We start from the raw sequence: 19,107 nt of genomic DNA, 5'->3' as shown, positions 1-19,107 counted from the left end.
GTCGGGACGAGCCGTTGCCCGCGCAACTCGTCGTAACTCTGGCACAATTCTATCACTTCAGCGACAGTGTGAGGACTCTTCAAAAATAACATTTGAAACGCGTCGTCCTGAATACCCTTCATTATTTGTTTGATCTTCTCCTCCTCTGACATCGACGCATGCACCCGTTGGCAAAGGTCGACAATGTCCTCAATGTAGCTCGTGAAGTTCTCTCGGCCTCTTGGGATCGTGTGCGCAAACGCTGTTCTGCGCGAAGCTTTCTTACTGCAGGCCGACCGAAAACTTCGGTAAAGTTGGTCTTCAAGACCAACCACGAAGTTAGGTCGGCTTCATGGTTTAGAAACCATAGTTTCGCAACGTCCGTAAGATAGAATGCGACGTTTCTTAACTTCGTAACGTCGTCCCACTGGTTATGGGCACTCACTCGCTCATAAGACGAGATCCAATCTTCAACGTCTTTGTCATTTGTGCCGGAGGAGATAGGGGGATCTCGCTGACGCAAGGCACCGGCACAAACCAAGGTGGCCGGCACCGTTGGAGGAGCTGAAGGTGTGCGTGTATCGTCGGGCATGATGGTGGGTAGAGTGGGTCTCTGAAGTTCCAGGGTAGTCGAAACCCAGCACCTTCACCACTTGCTAAGAGATTTATTAGCAACGGGCGCGAACGGGTAGCCGTCACAAGTGCTCGGCGAAGGACAGCCACCACGAGCTCATGCCGGTAGCGATGGTGCTGTGGCGCAGGTAGGCTACTCTTCTTCGTTACACCTCCTCATTACGTCCTGCCCCTGTCCCCCCATTTTGTTTTCTTGATTTCAACTAAAATGTCATTAACTAGCGTTTGTTCCCTCACCCAATCTTATTATTATTATTATTATTATTATTATTATTATTATTATTATTATTATTATTATTATTATTATTATTATTATTAAGCACAAACCTGTAAGGCACAAGTAATTTTCCGCATGTTTCCCTTAGTGTCAGTGTTTGTTGGCTTCTTATGATATGGCTAATGAAAATCGGACGCTTTGGTTAACCTCCTTTCTTCTCGTTTATTATATAACGAGGGCCTTGAATCCGGCAACATTGATGCCCTCAGGTAGCATGTGTGGGTTGATTAGCTGTTCGCCTTCAGCCAAAAAGATCACGTTCTCTTGACGCCTACGACAGGAAGGATGTTCCAGATCCGCCGCCACGTCCGTGAGTGGTGGCGCTGGCTAAAACTCACAGGCTTCTACAAGGAAACATAAACACCGAAGAAAGTTGGTGGGGAAACGGCGCCGCGGTAGTTCAGTTGGTAGAGCAGCCCACGGGAAATGCGAAGGTTGTGGGATCGTTCCCCCCATGCGGCAAGTTGTTTTTTCATCGAATTTCAGTTCCATTAATATATCGTTTCTTTATTTCATTTATTAGGAACAAGTAATTTCCCCTATTGTTGTCCTTGGTGTCAGCGTTTGTTGGCTTCTCATGATATGACTAATAAAATTCGGGCCCCTCGGTTAACTTCCTTTCTCGTCCCTAGTCTTCTCGAACATAGATCCGTGATTCATATTGGTACTTTGACAGCGCTGTTACATCGCTGTGGCAAGGACGGTGACAGAAGCGGCTCCAGGGCGCGGCCGAGAGAATCGCATAGGTAAAAGCAGGATAAAAATAATTTCGAATTTTATTTTACAGATCTGCAGAAACGCTGAATATTCAATGAGATGAATTTTGTGAACTGTGCATAGGTTTTCAAAGTGCCACGCGCACATCACAATGAGACCCTTTCTCGCCATTTTTTTTTCAGTTAAGTAATTACGCCCAAGCGTGGGCTGAACGGCTAGCCAAAACGGGACAGTTCAAGCATAGGAGCAAATCGCCGTACGGAGAGAATATCTATATGTCCTACAACAGTGACCCCAACTTCGAAGTTAACGGTGAGCCACAGACATTCAAGTATCGTTCCATTGTACTCAATATGATGAAGGCGAAACTGTGTTCAAACAACTGTGAAGTACAGCATTAGCGGTAGTTAGAGCTGCTTGCAATGCATGCGTATTATATATTGTGTCCAATATGATAAGTTGTTTCGGGGAGTGTTTCAGAGTGCTCCTAGTGTTCTTAAAATTTGCTGAGCCAGCACCCACATATTCCACTACTATCCAGTTCCATTATTGCTTCCGATTATGGTATCGTGCCTAGATATGATCCCATTGATAATGTGTGCGTATTGTATACGGAAGTACGGGAGCTTGTGTATTTATTATTAGTTAACAGCGGTTCTATGAGAAGGCGTTTAATTCTTCCTTGCTTTCCCATGGTTTAAGGTGAAAAAGTGAGGAGTCCTCACTCAATGCCTCGATTTTTTAAAGGGCAATGTTTGGTACCGTTATCGTGAAAATGTGTGGAAGGCATGTAAACCAGTCACTCTTCTGTCATGTAGTGTGTCTGCATGAAAATCATTTGTAATATTAAGAGTTAGTATTCGTAAGTCATTCAGTGAAAATAGGTTGGAACGAAATAATATTTTCCGCTGATATCTAGTTCCCTTCAGAGATAATGTATTTTACCGAAGTCAAGCTGTATAGCATTGCAGCTATGCAAGCTTATTTGGCCGCATTACGTTTAGGTCTACGCACGCATTACGCAATTCCCGGGCATGGCCGCTTTTATCGTGAAATGCCATGCCCGCGCCTATCCACAGGGTCTGTATGAGAATCGTAATTTGAAAACACGACATGATAGAGACAAAAGGCAGATGTGGATACAGTGTTATCAAGTGCCAGTATATAAACATTTTGGAAAATATAGGTGTAAGAAGACAGCACCGCCACATCAGGTTAACGTTATAAGTCAATAATTGCAATAGATACGTAGAAAGAAAATTTATTAGAAGAAAGGCAGAGAGGTCGGCCTGAGCTAGGTTGCTCTAGCGTGCTACTCGGCACGGGGAGAGGTGGGAACGAGCACGTAAAGGCTGTGTGAGGGGTGATGATGACACTGAAAAACCGTGAGGAACATTGAAGGCACGTTCAGCATTCGCCTTGTTATCAATAAAATCCAAAACAAAATTTGGAGGACGCTTAAGCTTCTCCTTTAAGAGTGGAACACGACAGCGTTGAAAGATCCCTGACGGCATCTCACGCTTCCCGGCAACTGCAGCGTATGTATTCGTAATGTTTACCGGGAAACGCTCGTGGCGAACTCTATGCAGGAAGGCGGGCTTTCTTGTCGAAACGCGACCTCTTGCATGGGTCGCGATGCGGCGGAGGCGAGCGCCATCGGGAACTGTTTCAAGGAAGCGGGCGCGACGCTCCGTGGACTCCGAGATATTTACGCGCCACCGTGCGCAAATGGCGGATGCCGTCTCCCGTGTGTGCAGTGTAGAAACGCTAGAAAAGGGGTTTGAGTTTTCGCGTAACATACTCATGTTTTGTCGTTTTATTGAAATTGCAATCCGAGAGCTATCATGTCTGTAGGTTGCGTGTACGTCGTAGTTTATAATTTTTTCATGTATTTTAGCTTCAGAAAATTAATTAGTTCAGTGAATTCCTTGCGTCAGGTGAACGGCCTAGGTATGTGTGGTTTGACATTCTTTTCGCCATAACAACGCCCAACGTCCAACGCCTCGCGGCACGGCGAAAGTCAAGGCCGCATTTTCTGCGGCACAGGTATGTTAACGCTATCGCGTGAAAATTCATGTAGATGTTACACAAATACCTTCACTAAGTCGATCCTGCTTGGGACGAAATGTATGAGCGACACGGCCAGATAAAAAAAATCAAGAACTGCAATAATAAGAGCGCAAACAAAAGTTGTCCAACACAAAAGAAAAGCCATTCGCGAGCGACAATCCTGGATTATTTCGTAGAATCACAAGAGCGTGAAGTTTAGATACGTCGAACGATTAGGTACGTCAAACTTCACACATGAAAATTGGTCTCAAGCACGAGCTTTATTGATTTTCCTTCAAGAAAGAGTCATCCGTCGCGTTTACTTTTGCGATCCCGCAACCTGCAGCATCACGTGTGAGTGCTACTGTATCTGCCCAACACGGAGTTATCCTAAACAATTTATGTTTGTGTTGCTTTCGGGAACCACCGTGCGTGCTGGTTCTTACGAACCGTAGAGAATTAACTAACTTCCTTCGTGAGCTCGTTTTTGTTCGTTCCTTATAATATGCTTGTTGTTAAGACCTTGCATTAACCTCGCTTCAAGGGAGAGTCATCCAGGCGGTCTACAGTAGAGACCTCATGATACGTATGTGCTTTATGTGCAATAAAATAGCTTTCAAAACTATTGTTTCATCTTCACCACTTCGAACACCTCTGCTGCATATCATCGATGCTTGGAGCAATGCACACTATAGGGAGCATTTTCACAGTTAGCATCACTAAGACATTACACCGCCCGATGTTACCACCTCTACAGTTTTCTCTGAGAGGTAGCAAGGGAGAATAGGAGCTCAAACCCAGTGCAAACAGACAGACAATGAACTTTTATTGAGGTTCTGAGGGACTAGCCGGCGGAGACCCGTTGGGGCCCCCAGCTCGCCGCTGGTTGCTCCCATGTCGGAATCGGGAGGCCAAGCCTCTCCGCTCTTTCACAGGCCCTCTGGATGGCCATGGACTGGAGCTTGAGTTCCGTACTAGATGTGGCCTCGTCCCAGTCCCATTCGCTGGTGAAGGACGTGTCCCGTAACACAGAACACTGCCAGAGCATATGAGATAGAGTGCTAACCTCCTCCCCACAATCCGGGCACTGTGGGTCAATTTCTGGGTAAATCTTGCTCAAGAAACCGCGAGGGATATGACTTCGTCTGAAGCATCCCAAGCGTGATCGATTGAGATCTGAATAGATTCGGGTGTGGAGGCGGGAATCGCCTGCGTTCCTCTTTAAAATAGGAGACGATCTCATGAAAGGTTAATAAAGGGTCGCTGTGGCCGAGCTCCTCCGGATCCAATGTAGCCCCACCGCCGTCGCGGCGCGTTAATTCTCGCACACGGCGGTGAGCAATCTCATTGGGGTTCGGGTGGCCTGGCAGTACGTAGTCGCCCATGTGAGCGGGGAACCATATAATATAATGCACGGGGTCACAATTAGTTCTGGACTTGCTTTTCAGAATCGCCTCCACCTGTCTCGCAACCATTCCCGAAGCGAAAGCCCTGACGGCCGCGCGTGAGTCAGTGTAGATATACGGCCTTTTTGAATCCTGCATCGCCAACGCAACCGCCACCTGTTATGCCACGTCGGCCGTCACAGCGCCTACCGAGGATGCAGATAGGAGCTCGCCCCTTTTCGCTGACCGCCGTGACCGTGAATTTACCGGAGCGCCCATATTGAGCTGCGTCCACGAAGGCTTCCATGCTGATCGTTTTCTTCAATATCGCCCTGGCACGAGCTGCTCGCCTGCCCGCATTATGCTGTGGGTGAACGTTTCTAGGGAAGGGACCAACGACGTAGGTCCCTCTGGAGTTCTCGTTCAGCTGAACCGCCTCGCTGTGACTGTAACGCGGCTGCAAGCCCGCCGCCTCCAAGGGGCGCCTACCGGCGCTGGAGCCCGAAATCCGCGTGATCTGCACCGCTCGTGGCGCCTCTGAGTTCGAGGGTGGTTTTATGAACGCTGAGCTGCATTAGCCTGTCCGTGCTCGCCGTGATCGGAATACCCAGTCCCTTCTTGACCCTTTTCCGCATCAACGTGTCAAGTTTGTCTCTTTCAGTCTTAGTCCACTGCAGTGACGAGACCACATAGTTGATGTGGCTCATAAGAAAAGCGTGATGCACCCTAAGTAGGTTGTCCTCGCCTAGGCCCCCCTTCTTATTGGAGACTCTCATGATTATTCTGAGAATATTCTCGGTTTTGGCATTACGATGCGCAATGGTTTTGGCATTAGAGCCCCTGGCATCGAACAACAATCCTGGAACTCTAATCAAATTCACCCTGGGGATCTTCTGGCCGTCGCGCGTGTAGACATCTTTGGGGATCTGCTAGAGCGGCACGAGCCTTGGCGGTCTGTATAACATGAGCTCTGACTTGGTCGGGGAGAGTTGGAGACCCGTGCTCTCCAGGAAGGACTGGGTCACGTCCAAGGCCTCTTGGAGCGCCTGTTCCACGGCCGCCTCCGAAGCTCCAGGACACCAGATCGTAATGCCGTCGGCGTAATGCCGTCGGTCCACGTTTTGTACGGCGGCCAGCCGCTCCGAGAGTCCGTGCATTGCAATGTTAAACAGGAGGGGGGAGACCACCGCCCCTTGTGGCGTGCCTCTGTTTCCTAGCGAGAATGGTTCTGATTTGGTCTGCCCCACCTTGACGACCGCCGTGCTGCCCTTCAGGAAGGACTCCACAAACGCGAAAAATCTACCTCCCAAGTTCAATGCCGAAATATCATTTAAGATGAAGACGTGCGACCCGGTGCCGAAGGCTTTGGACAAGTATAGTGTAAGAAAGTCCCTGACGTCTCTAGTCCTGTTGTCAATAACCTGTCTTTTCAGCAGTAGCATGACGTCCTGCGTGTAAAGAGATAGTCTAAACCCTACCATATTGTAGGAGAACAACCCCTCGCACTCTATGTGTTTTGAGATCCTGTTATGTATAACGTGCTCGGCAGCCTTACCTAAACATGACGTGAGCGAAATGGGCCGGAGGTTGTCCAGTCTTGGGGGCTTTCCAGGCTTAGGAATCAGTACCACCGTCGCCTGCTTCCACGAGTCCGGAACACTACCTTCCTCCCATACCTTGTTGATTTCCTTTGCAATGGTGCTAATGGACCGGTCGCCCAGGTTCCTCAAACCCGGTTGGTTATGCCATCCGGCCCAGGGGCCGACCTGCCATTGAGATTGTGGAGCACCTCCCTGATATCTGTCTCAGAAAACGGATCATCGACCTTTGGGGCGTCTTCCCCCACGTATTGGGGGCATTCCCGTAGTTCATCCTTCCCTACAGGAAGATACCTCGTTGCCAGGTCTCGGAGGTCTCGGTATCGGAATGATCCCCTGTTTTTGCTTATGCACAAGTCTATCTACGGCGAGTCTCTGATTATGCTTGGTCTGTTTATCATCGAGCAGGTGCTTAAGAAGGTTTCATTTTCCCCCCGTGCGTATTCGCCCTTCTGATGCAGAGCAGGCTTCGTTCCATTGTTGTCTGTTGAGCTCCAGACTGTGTGCCTCTATGTTGCGATTAAGCTCCGCGATTTTCTTTCTCAGCCTGCGGTTTAGTCTTTGCGTTTTCTACCTCTCCAACACAGACTTCTTGGCCTCCAGGAGATGCGCCAGGCGCGCGTCCATCCTGGGGGTCTTAAGTTCCGTGGATATTTCCTTGGTGGCCCTTTCAACGTCTCTCTTGACCTGCGCGAGTAGATCCTCCAGTGCACCGTACTCCGACTCATCTTCGTCCAGTATCTTTCGGAAGAGATCCCAATCAACGTACTTAAATATCCTAAGCAGGGCCGATCTGATCCTGATTCATAACGCTACAATGTGATGGTCGCTCCCTAAATTTTCTTGCAAGTTAGTCCACGCTGCGTCAGTGTTTCTAACAAAAGCCAGATCTGGCATCGTGTCCCTCGAGACTGAGGTGCCTATCCTCGCAGGAAAGCGGGGTCCGCCACTAGGGTCAACGCGCAGTCTTCTGCCGTGCTCACTAAGTTCACTCCCTTCGCCGTTTGTCTATTATAACCTCAGGCCATGTCCGGGGCATTGAAGTCCCCTGCCACTATCAGAGGGTTGTCACCCGTTATGGCGATTGCCCTACCTAGGAGTCCTACCCTACCCTACATCTGTCGGAGGGCTGTACACATTGAGAACGAATATGCTCTGTTTGATCCTGTCACTAGGGATTATCTCAATCAGCTGCGCCTGCAATCTAGTGCTAGCATCAGCTCTGCCTATTGTGATCTCGTGCTCCTGGAAGGAAATTGCCGTCTTAACCATCGTGATTACCCCTCTCCTACGGTCTTCTCTCGTCGAGACAACGCGGTAAACCGAGAAGGTCGCCTCCTCACAAAGGGTCTCCTGTAGGAGCAGGACATGCGGTTTGTCCGCTTGTGCTTTCAAAAACTGTTGCAGCGAAGCCTTGCCCCTCTTAAAGCTGGCGCAGTTCCATTGCCACACAAATAATTTGTCTGTGTTGTCTGCCATAGCGTCTCTATTTAATTAGCATCCCCTTGAGCGCGTTGCACTTGCCCGACGCCTCGGAATCCTGATGTGCTTTCTTAACCTTACCGGCCACCTTCAGTCTGCTTGCGTCAACAAGTTTAGCCTCCAATCCCCATTCTGCGGTTGAGGGTATCAATGGCCTCAGTTTGTTTCTTAATGGTCTCGGATTGCTGCTCGATTGCTCCGGACTGTGCTTAATCGCTTCCGCTAATCGATCGAGGAGTTCCGCAAGCGATCCTGTTGCGATGGTCGCGGCGGGCATGGAAGCCGACACGGACGCCTCCTCCATCAGCTCCACCGCAGCCTTGGTCGACTCGGGAGGGGGCACCTTACGATTCGCCTGACCCAGCACTGGTTTTAGTGCTGGTGCGCGCGATGTGCTGCCATGACCGTTCTGTGCTTTACGAATCAATTTGAGGTCTGCCCTCAACTTAAGCATTTCCGCCTTTAGCTGCGCGTTCTCCTGCTTTAAAGCCGCAAGACGCGGATCCTCCATCTGCTCTGGCAGTGTACCATGCGTTCCCTTCTTTCCAGTCGTCGTCTCCGTGACCTTGTCCATCCAGGTAGGCCCCTCCTGGATGCGAACACTGGAGCGTGAGCGTCCCCTGGAACGGGAGCGCGCTCTGCTGACGGGGCGCCCGCTGGATCGGGAGCGCCCTCTCGTTGCCGACAGGCTCCGCCAGGGGGCCTCGCATGCCACGCTGGCATCACGTGATCCTGTAGCCATTTGCGCCTCCCGGCCGCGCCGCCCGCGCCGCCGCCTCCGACGCTCGATGTACGGCACCTGGAAGCGCTGGCTGCACCTGCGGCCGGCCGTCCGGTGCGCGCCTCCACAGATGGCGCACTTTCGGTCGCACTGATGATCTTCTGGTGGGGAAACCATGCCACAACCGCGGCATTTCCTTTTGTCGTCGCCGTTATAGCAGACGTCTGCTCTATGGCCGAGCTTTCCACACGTGTAGCAAACGTCTACTTGCCTGCGATACAGGGCGCAAGGCAATATGACCGTCCCGCAGACCACGTTATTCGGCATCCTTTGTCCTTCAAAGAGCACAACGATCGTGGGGGTCTTCTTGATTCTTCGTACTTCTAATGCCTCGGGGTTTCGGTGGTGGTTGACAATGAGTGCCTTTAGATCGGCGTCGCTGATCTCAGGGTCCACCGCCCGCACCACTCCCTTTCAGGTGTCATCTGATGCTGCCACGTATTTGCCGCGTCGAAGGGGCCCTCCTTAGTGTGGATCCTCTGGATCCTGGCGTAGGCGCGCGCATTCGCTTCATGCGGCGTGGAAATAACTAGGGTGTTCTGGATGCCATTGGGGCACACCGTGTCATCCCGCACTTTTTACTTTTTGCCCAGCGCTGTTACCCAGCCCGAGCACTCCGCGGTCTTCAACAATCACCACGCTTGGATTGGAGGCCATAGCACCGCGTCTCGCCGAGCGTCTCGCCGAGCGGCGACCGCTCTCCCTTTAGGCTGAGCGTGTTAGGTTTAGCGGCGCACCAGCGTGGTCCACCAGAAAACAGCTCGGTGAAAGTCACAAAAGCACCCACTGGTGAAAGTTCGGTGTCCTCCGGTTCCTTGCGACCAACCGCGTCGAATAATGCAATTGTGTAACGAGGCAGCCAAAAGAACCTGCCAAAAACATTAAACAAAGCGGGAGCCGATATTCAGCCGTCCGCCCTGGTAGGTTCTTCTTCTTCCCAAACCCAGTATATATTGTTTACAGTGAACGTAGTATACCTCTGTCATTCAAGGAAATTTTCGTGTCGTTGGCGCGGTAAGCAGAAAACTCCCCATACCTGGGCCGATCCCGGAGATAGTGCAATGCCGGGCCGACCCACGGCGGTGGTGAAACAGGCGTTAAGCCCTCCCTATACGTGGGCCGATCCCGAAGATAGTGCAATGCCGGGTCAAGCCGCCGAGGAGGTGAAGTAGGCGTAAAGCACTCCCTATACATGGGCCGATCCCGAGGATAGTGCAATACCAGCCCAACCGCGGCAGAGGTGAAGCCGGCGCTGAGCACACCCCATACCTGGGCCAATCCCGAAGATAGTGCAATGCCGGGCAGAACCGCGGCGGAGGTGAAGCAGGCGCTAACACACCCCATGCGTGGGCGATCCCGAAGGTAGTGCAATGCCTCCCGAACCGCGTCAGCGGTGAAGCCGGCGCTAAGCACATCCCGTACGTGGGCCGCTGTCGCAAACTGGCAATGCCGGGCCGACCCACGGTGTTCGCCATTAAGGGGCCCACATACAGAGCTTCGCTGGTAATCCTTCTTCACAAAGTGGAAGGACACTGAGTTTCTTTTTTTGTGTGTGTGTGATGCAGAAGACAGGTTGATGACGAGGCTTATAGCGCCTTGGAGTGTTCACTCTGGTTCCGTGAAATAGGAATATTTTTGTTACTAATAATAAATTGAGGCCTTCTCTTCCACTGATTCCTTGTTGCTTTGTCTACATTTGAACTTTTCAGGAAGTGCTCCCGTAGATTCATGGTACAGCGAGATCAAGTATCATAATTACGATAGCGACAATTTCAACCCAAGAACAGGCCACTTCACTCAAGTCATCTGGAAGAACAGCCGCTGGCTGGGAACTGGCGTCGCTAAGTCAGCAGACGGGAAAGTGTTCGTTGTGTCCAACTACAAGCCCCGAGGAAACATTATGGGTCAGTTTCGATCGAACTGCCCAAGGCCAATATACGATGGCGGAATGGAACAAAGCAAAGGTAGTGGAGTCAAAGTGTAAAGACTTCGGAACTGCCGAGAGGTGAAGGGGATGTTATGGGATGCTGGTTGTACAGAGTGCTGATCCTGTGGGGTTTGGTGCGTGTATCTTTTTTACAGCACACATTAAATATGTATATTCTTCAGACGAACGAATATCTCTCTTTTCAATGCGTTTGGCAGCATTGAACCCTCACTTTTTCAACACCGCTCCTATACGTCCGAGTAAGGTTGTGTTCAAAATTAAATCATTAATGACAGTATAGGTACCGCGACTAGATTTAAGAGTGACTTAGTTTCCCGAGAAGAAGAAAGGCTAGGTCCAAAAACCTTCATTGAAACAGCTTAGTGTGGCCAGAGACTGTTTGCAAAATGGCAGCAGGGAGCAAAAAAGTTGGTAGAATTTCTATACAGTAAAGCAAGAAGAGAGACACAAGGGCTCTCTTCTTACTAGGCGTGCCCAGAAACTTGGGCAAACTGCCTTCAGGAGCGGGCATCCAGCGTCACCCTGGATGCCCGCTCCAGGATGACACAACAGAACACAACACTGACACAACACAACAGCGGCATCCCCTTGCCGAAGAAATGGCGACTTTCTTTTTACCACGACAAAACACTATAACAAAAGAATATAGGTCCAGGCAAGGATTCTTCTATAATCAAACTTCTTCGTGACACAAAGCGCATGTGTCTAGTTGATGGCGACGCAAATGATTTACTCGAATTCAGGAGGACTTGGATAGAATTTTGACAATAAAACCCAACTGCTATCTGAATATGTGCCCACCGTGCTGTATTTTCAGGCGTCGCATTTAAATTTGAGGCAATGTAAATACACCAGCGTTATGCAATTTACCCGCCATGGTGGCTTATTGGCTAGGTCCTTGCTTTGCTAAGCACGAGGTCGCGGAATCGAATCCCGGCCATGGCGGCCGCCTTTCGATGCAGGCAAATGCAAGAATACCAGTGTGCTCCGCATTGGCTGTACGTTAAGGACACCCAGGTGGTCAAAATTATTCGGGAGTCCCCCATTACACCATGCCTCATAAAAGCATCGTGGTTTAGAGTTCCAACCATGTTTTTAGGATAACTGAGCTTAAAAGATTCTTGACCGTATATCAGAGCTCTGTACTGGGTGCTGACATAATCTAGTATGGCACGATTGAGAACATCCGTGCCGACACACACATTACATTGCTGGCACTTTACAAAACTGCTTGGGCTGTCGGGCACCTCCTAGCTAGATGAAAGAAGCCGTTGTTTCATTTTGAACGGTAGTAAAGATACATCCTCAGTTGCCAGCTACTAGCGTATAGCGTTTACACATTTATTTTGTATCGTATTCGTAAAATGATTAATTGGCGGCTTCTAGACTGCCTAGAATAAAAATAACTGTTTGGTATTTACCAGTGCACTTCTTCAAAAGGACGGTTTACAACTGATCATCTCGTGCGCATTCAGGCAAATATTCTCGACACTTTTATTCACGAACAATTAATTCTTTCCTCCTTCCTTCAAATGGAAAAGGAAGGAAGGAAATAAAAAAAAGTTTATATAAGCTAAGCCAGCACTAAGAAGAGCGCTTGCTCCGCTAAGGCCCCGTTGTTGATCTGCCGAGCCCGAGCGAAGCCAAGTGCCTCAGGGAGGAGGGGGAGGGCAACTCAATTAAGAAGAGCTAAAGGCAGTGCTACATGAGTAAAATGCGTTCTGTATGTGTCCTTATCTCAGAACCCTTGGGGCAGTGACCTGTGCTACGCCACACCAAGTTGTAGAACATTGGTCGGGTTAGCAGGGTTAGGACAGAACTTTTCTAATGACACGTGCTTGTGTTCCGCATTGAGTGAAGGCTGAGGTTGGGGTAAAATAGTGCGCTTCTCTTTGGTGTTCTTGTAGTGTTCAGCTATTTGCTCTTTGTACATGGTGGCGTGGTCCACTGTCGTTGGATATCGCCAGGGAATCGAGGGCTCTCGGGGATTAATTTCGCGGGCACGTTGATGAACAAACTCATTTCTCTGGCTCCCTGACCAGGTAAACCAGGTTTCTCTGACCAGGTAAACAAAGCAGGGTGTTGCAATTGCAATGTTGGGGTTGCGGTTGCAGGATTCTATAAGAAAAACACGTAAGCGGGTTTGCCGTAGTTGGCGTTTTATGCTCTCAGTGGCTTTGCTGGAGTCGGTAAAGATGTTTATGTTATTGTACTGTCACATAGTGAGCAGAGATGCTTTTTGTATGGTATATATTAGTGCGTGAGCTTTAGAGTGGATATGGTGGGAATATAAGAAAATGGCCCAGCTGTACGGGTAATCGGTGCTGCCTGTCCGGGCGTATATATTTCATAAGCTTATGACCCAATATTAGAGCGTATGATGTACGCCCATGGCGCTCTTTGGCCACACTTGGCCCTTGCGCCATTAAACACTATATATCATCATCATATCATGATACATTTCCTGTCTCTGGTGAGGTTTTGCTTGCTCTTCACGTCGACCGTCATTTAGGTGTGGCGTCATATTCTTGGTACGTTTCGAAATGCAATGTTTAGTGGTAGCTGAGCGCTTTGATTAACTGGTGCCAGCTGGATGGGCTTCCTGCTGGTTTGAGCATGTCACATCCTTGCTCTGTACAGGAGAAGCGGGCTACTTGTCTGTGTCGATGTTTTGTTCGGCGAGAGCGCTGAAGGTCTTGATTTGAGGTGTATGTCGGTAGACCCCGGGCGGCCTCGTGAAAGGTGTCGAGTAAAGATTAGAGTTTTCGAGTTTTTGTTTGTTTTAGCGTTATGAACGGTGTACAGAAGCTCGCTATACAGGAGCGCAATCACGAGCTGTGTTGCTTGTTTTTTTTTATAAGTCAGTGTATTTTTTTATTTTATTTTTGCAAATGATCCGTCCTGTTAGGCGCTTGATATTTCGGCAATCCTCTTAATACTGTATAAGGAAGAGATTGTGTTCTCGCTGTGATTCATGATGTAAACAAGTATTCGGCAGGGTGTCACTGTGCGGCTGAGTTGTATCAGAGCGTTTCTTTTCGTTTGGCATTGTGTTCAATTCACAAGGAGTGTCTCAACTTTTCTGTTTAAGGTTGGAGTCAGGCTTTGCGTAAGTGGTCAACCATGGTGTCGACGCCTTCCTAGAGGGTTTCTTCGACGTCCCTTGGACACCCGGTTTCACATCATAGACTATATTAGTCGGCGTACAAAGTGTGGTGAAGGGTTGGGGATTGTGGATAGCTGCCTTGCTAGTACTGTCATGCAGAGACTAAAAAGGGTGGGAGATTTACTCGATCCTTTAGGTGCTGCACGGGTAATATTGACGCGGAAGGAAAGAAACTGCATGACCACGAAGGGTGCTGTCCTACCTTTGAAGAAACTGCGCATGTAATTGTACAAGTTAGCGCCGAATCCCGTGTCGTGAACTGATTTGAATGTGTGATCTTGTGTAACTTTGCTAAACATCTTTTCATATCTATTCAGGGAAGTACTTGGCTTTAGGCTCTCTATGGCTGCTAAAGTGTGTTCTGTGGTATGCGAAATTAGTCCTGCGTAGAAGTATTCTTGCGGTGCGCTATGAGGTGGTGCAGAAAATGCTACGTGCTTGTTTGTGTACGAAAAAAGCGTTTCTTTGTATCCACCGGCAACGTTGCGCAGAAGAGTATATGTGATGCCGTCAGGATCCGGTGCGGTCGTCCTATTGTTTTGTAATAATGCTATGCTTTGTTCTGCCATAGTGAATTCGCCGACGATGTCGTCGTTTGTGGGCCCGTGTAGTCTCGGTATACTGGCTGATGCGCTGCAGGTGTGTTAAGGTTCCGACGTTCCTCGAATGTTTTGTTTATACCTTGTGTGCTGACGTGTTTCTGTACGCGAGGGATCACATGTTTCCTTGTGCCGAGCAAGGCACGCGAAAGAAGGCACGTGTATTTCTGTGTAAAGTATTCTGTATGCTGTCAAAAAAATGGTTCCATTCTATCGAGTCGGGCTCCCGCGCATGACTAATCGCTTGAATTGTGATATCATCTACTCCATTATGAAGCTGGTTTTATGCACCTACTTCGATAAAAAACTCAAAAGGTTTCTGTGTTTTTTGCATATGCGCGCGAAGTACACGTTGGGGCCGGTCTACCGGTGCTGAAGTTCTATACATGTCTGTAACTACTGCCTTAGTTTCTATGAGGCCCTTGGCCCACGTGGCTAAGTCGGGTTCGGTGTGAGGGGTACTCTCTCTCAGTTGCGTAAATTTTTCCCAATTTGTGACTGCAGCGCAGCGCTTGCAAGGTGTCAAGTGCATAGTGATGCTCATTAGGTCGTCGTCGCTAGTTAGGTTTTCGTGTCCGTTCTACCAACTCGTAACATATATTCCTTTGCGCAATGCGAGGGCTGGTGTAATAATGCACGCCTTTGCGTCCCTGTTCGAGTTGTCACCTCCTTAGTGTTGAGGGCTGTGTTCTGAAAATTTTTTTATATTGTATTTCAGTAAACTGCTATTTTCGTATTCAACTTGAGCCCACATGATGTTTGGCCGGATTAAGGTATTCCATTATGTATATGTCATGTGTCCTTTCGTCTTAGCAAGCTTGGGCTTCACGTGGATTTTGGCGCATTGTATACGTTGTATTGCTCCACTAGAATTGAGGTTGAACAGCGCGAATAGCTTTTTTTTGCATAAATGTTATGACGTAACTGATTTTGCAGATTTATATTCGACTGGTGTCCAGCATGCCTATGGTTTTCCAGCATGCCTATGCTGGAAAAGGTATAACATGGCCGGAGAATTTAAACTAAACATCCAGTTGGCACTCAGCGCTTCTCTTTAGTATTTGTGTCTTCGTGTCCTTGTATTAATTTCACTGTGCAACCTCAGTTCTAAATTTGAACCAACTAGCCCTCATCAAGATCTTAATATTGCTCGGCAAGTCGTGGGGTGTTGTCCGGGTATATTCTATTTATTAAGGCATACTTTGCTAAATAGTCTGGCACTATTCCAGGGTACTCTGTAGTGATTTGTTTTACATACGTCAAAATTCATGGTTTGTAGTGTTCTTTGTGCGCTGAATTTGCAGGTTTGTATCTCAGAATCTTCTGTTATTTGTATGTTTCTTGCAGAGTAAGAATTTTGGGGGATTTCTTTTCATTTTAGGAATTATTGCGGCATTCTTGATTTTTCTTACATAAGCCGCCCTGGTTTCACTGCCACCCGGAAAATTTTCGTCCATATATGAACTATGAGTGAGATGTGAGGAATGAATTATTTACGAAGCGTTGACATAATAAAGCGTATGCAAGCGCACTCGTGCCTCAAGATGTCTACAACTCAAAGTCTGGGAGGAACGTGCTGTAAAAAGCGTTTTCCCCTGCAGCTGCAGTATGCAAGACGAGTCTGAGCTGCAGATAACAAGGCAGCGTAATTTGTACGGTGTTTACTTCTGCTAAAAACTATAAAACTGTTCTAAAATCAGAAAGCGGCTCATGGTTCAAAAGCAATGCTGGTTGAAGAGGGATGTGCTCGCGATATGCGGGATAAAAGTACTTTCGACGCTGGAATTCTATTTCAGGACAATGGGCAAGAATATGAAGGACTGTAAGACAATCCAAAGACATACGACACGACGGAGGATCACTGTCAGTAAGGACGTAAGATTGTGCTTGACATGTATCATCATCATCATCATCATCATCATCATCCTACTTTTGTCCACTAAAGGACGAAAGCCTCTCCCTGCGATCCCCAATTACCCCTGTCCTGCGCCAACCAATTCCAGCTAGAGCCTGCGAATTTGTTAATTTTACTATCCCAGCTAGTCTTCTGTCGTCCTCGACTGCTCTTCCCTTCTCTTGGCACACATTCTGTAACCCTAATGGCCCATCGGTTATCTAACCTGCGCATTACATGACCTGCCCAGCTCCATTTCTTTCTCCTAATATCAATTAGAATATCGGCTATCCCTGTTAGCTCTCTCATGCACCACCGCTCTCTTCCTGTCTCTTAACTTTACGCCTATCATATCCTTAGCCTACAAAAAAACACTTGTGTCCTGCTGTTTCTCCGATATCTATTTGGCTACTTTGGTTTGATGCTATCTAGTTTATTCGGCACTACAGTATCCCACAACATTTGCCAATATTTCCGCAACTCGTGCCGCAAGAAAGGCTTCAGGCCTGTTCTAGAGATAGCTGTGTTTGTTTGTGTATCTTCAAAAATTACTGATGAGGCACTTCCTTCTGCAGCTGCATTGCCTTTTATGCCTGTACGTTTTGGTACCCAGCATACTATGATCTCTTGTGTGCCGATATAAGCTGAGCATAGTAAGCCGTGCAGTTGGTGAAAAACTGAACGCTTGTGTTTTCGTAGGCTCGTTAGAGCTCTAACGACACTAAATGAGTCGATGAACACAACAGCTTTCGTTAGGCTCATTAGCTCTATGTGCCTACCTGCAGAGAATATTACGTGTGCGTCTGCTGTGACAATATTTATATGCGGATTTAGTGCACCGTACACTAAGAAAGACGGGGTCCTTAATTTGTGTAAGCAGCAGGACTAAGAACTTTTGAAGCGTCCGCGTAAAATTTTGCACAGCAGTACTTCGCCTGAATTTAGACGAAGTGCGAACTTATATGAGTCTCAGCTGAGCGCTTGGAAATATCTGTAAAAGAAGCATCGCACTCAGCAGTGTGCCAATCCCAAGCAGACGGAATGCAACTGGGAGCCATTAGGGCATTCTCTTGAAGTAGAATGCTTGTTTCTTCAGCCGACGCTTCTAAACACAGGGACAAATGAGTCTTGACAGACGCGCTGTTTCGATAAAATCTGGCAGCAGACATGTCGCTAATAGTGGAATGGCATGGGGGTTCTAAATCTTTCTTTACCCTCAGGGGCTAAGAGAAACTTAAATACATCCTTTTTTTGGAGTTGCAGGGACCATTCATCTGATTCAATAAGCAGGCTTTCCCGAATGCTAGTCGTTAAGGTACCTGTAGCGAATCGGATGCCCAGATGGCCAACGATTGCTAACATCTTCAAAGCACTAGGTTTTGTAGAGTTATCAACTAGGGCTCCGTAGTCAAAGCGTGAGCGTATAAGACTTTTGTATTGGTTAAGGAGGCATTTCCTGGTGCTTTGCCATGATGTGCATGACAAGGGCTTCAGCAAATTCATGGCCTTCAGGCACTTCGTTTTCAGATATTTCGGGTGCGGGAGAAAAGTTAACTTGCAGTCTAAATTGATATCTAAGAATTAATGTCCATGGCTTGCCAAAACGCAGCAGGTTTGACCTCATGTGGCTGCAGCCACATTCTCATGAAGTTGACTGCAGAAATTTTCACTTACTCAAAAACTCAAACAGTGAATGGTAATTTGCCCCAGATGCTCCAAACTTCATTTTCAGGCCCGTGTGTTGCCTTACGCCCAACAGATCCTGCAATTTGATTCGATTTTTGTACTCCAAACGAGCATTCTACAAATATGGCGCAAATGTAGCGCTTTTCTTTTGTTAAATGAATTCTTCTTCAGTCACCATCCGTAGCCTAAGCGAGATGGAAATATTATTTCATATAATTAGGTAAGAATTTACTGAAACTTTATTACTGAGTAAAAAAATTGGCTCACCATCCCGGCCCTCTGAAAATGGATGTCCAGGAATGTTGCTGAAAGACACTACTAGGACTGATTAGTGGGGTATGCAGTGCTTTATCGCTTTAGAGTAATTAAAGTAATGGTCATTTAGAATAATGGCAGTAAGGCGAGTAATGATATTTGTGGCAGCACGCCACTGCTGGTCGTATTGCCGCTTTTTCCCCTTAGCCGCTCCTGGTATTCACGCGCCTCCTGGGAAGTGCTAAGTATGCGTCGCCGGCCCATAGTGGTGCTGCATTAACAATGAAATCGTTTTTTTTAATTCTTCTTATATGAGAGGCTAGGGAAGTCACTCCCTACGTAGCAAGCTGCCATCGCCGCGGCATCTTACGCATCTGTACCGGCAAACGTACGGAGGGAACGGTATCTGCTTCGCACTATTTTCATTATCAATCATGTGCTTTGAAGGCTTGTTTTGTGCTTGATCGGACGGCGACGACGATCGGACGGACGGCGCTCGTCCCTAGTCAGAGATCGGCTCCGTGATTGCTAGCCAATTACGCAGTGCTAATTACCTCGAACGAAAGTTTTGCTTGCACCAATGTGTCCGTGAAGGCGAGCGGCATCGACCGATACTAGCTGACCCCAGAGGTGCGTTTTTCTTTGCCACATTTCGTGA

General features: G+C 48.1%; 1 protein-coding gene across 2 annotated transcripts in view; it reads left to right on the top strand.

Annotated features, from left to right (window-relative positions):
• Positions 1-11,011, top strand: part of LOC142576562 (Golgi-associated plant pathogenesis-related protein 1-like) — a 29,669-nt gene extending 18,658 nt beyond the window's left edge. For both annotated transcript variants that reach the window (XM_075686736.1, XM_075686737.1), the window contains 2 exons: positions 1,789-1,918; positions 10,611-11,011. In XM_075686736.1, the coding sequence (XP_075542851.1) occupies positions 1,789-1,918; positions 10,611-10,885 (405 nt within the window). In that variant the 3' untranslated portion in view covers positions 10,886-11,011. The remainder of the gene's footprint in view (positions 1-1,788; positions 1,919-10,610) is intronic.
• The last annotated feature ends 8,096 nt before the right edge of the window (positions 11,012-19,107 follow it).

Source organism: Dermacentor variabilis, chromosome 3, assembly GCF_050947875.1.
Source record: "Dermacentor variabilis isolate Ectoservices chromosome 3, ASM5094787v1, whole genome shotgun sequence".
In the NCBI taxonomy this organism is placed as follows: domain Eukaryota; kingdom Metazoa; phylum Arthropoda; class Arachnida; order Ixodida; family Ixodidae; genus Dermacentor; species Dermacentor variabilis.
Note: the sequence above shows the minus strand (reverse complement) of the source record. Positions and strands in the feature narration are given on the sequence as shown.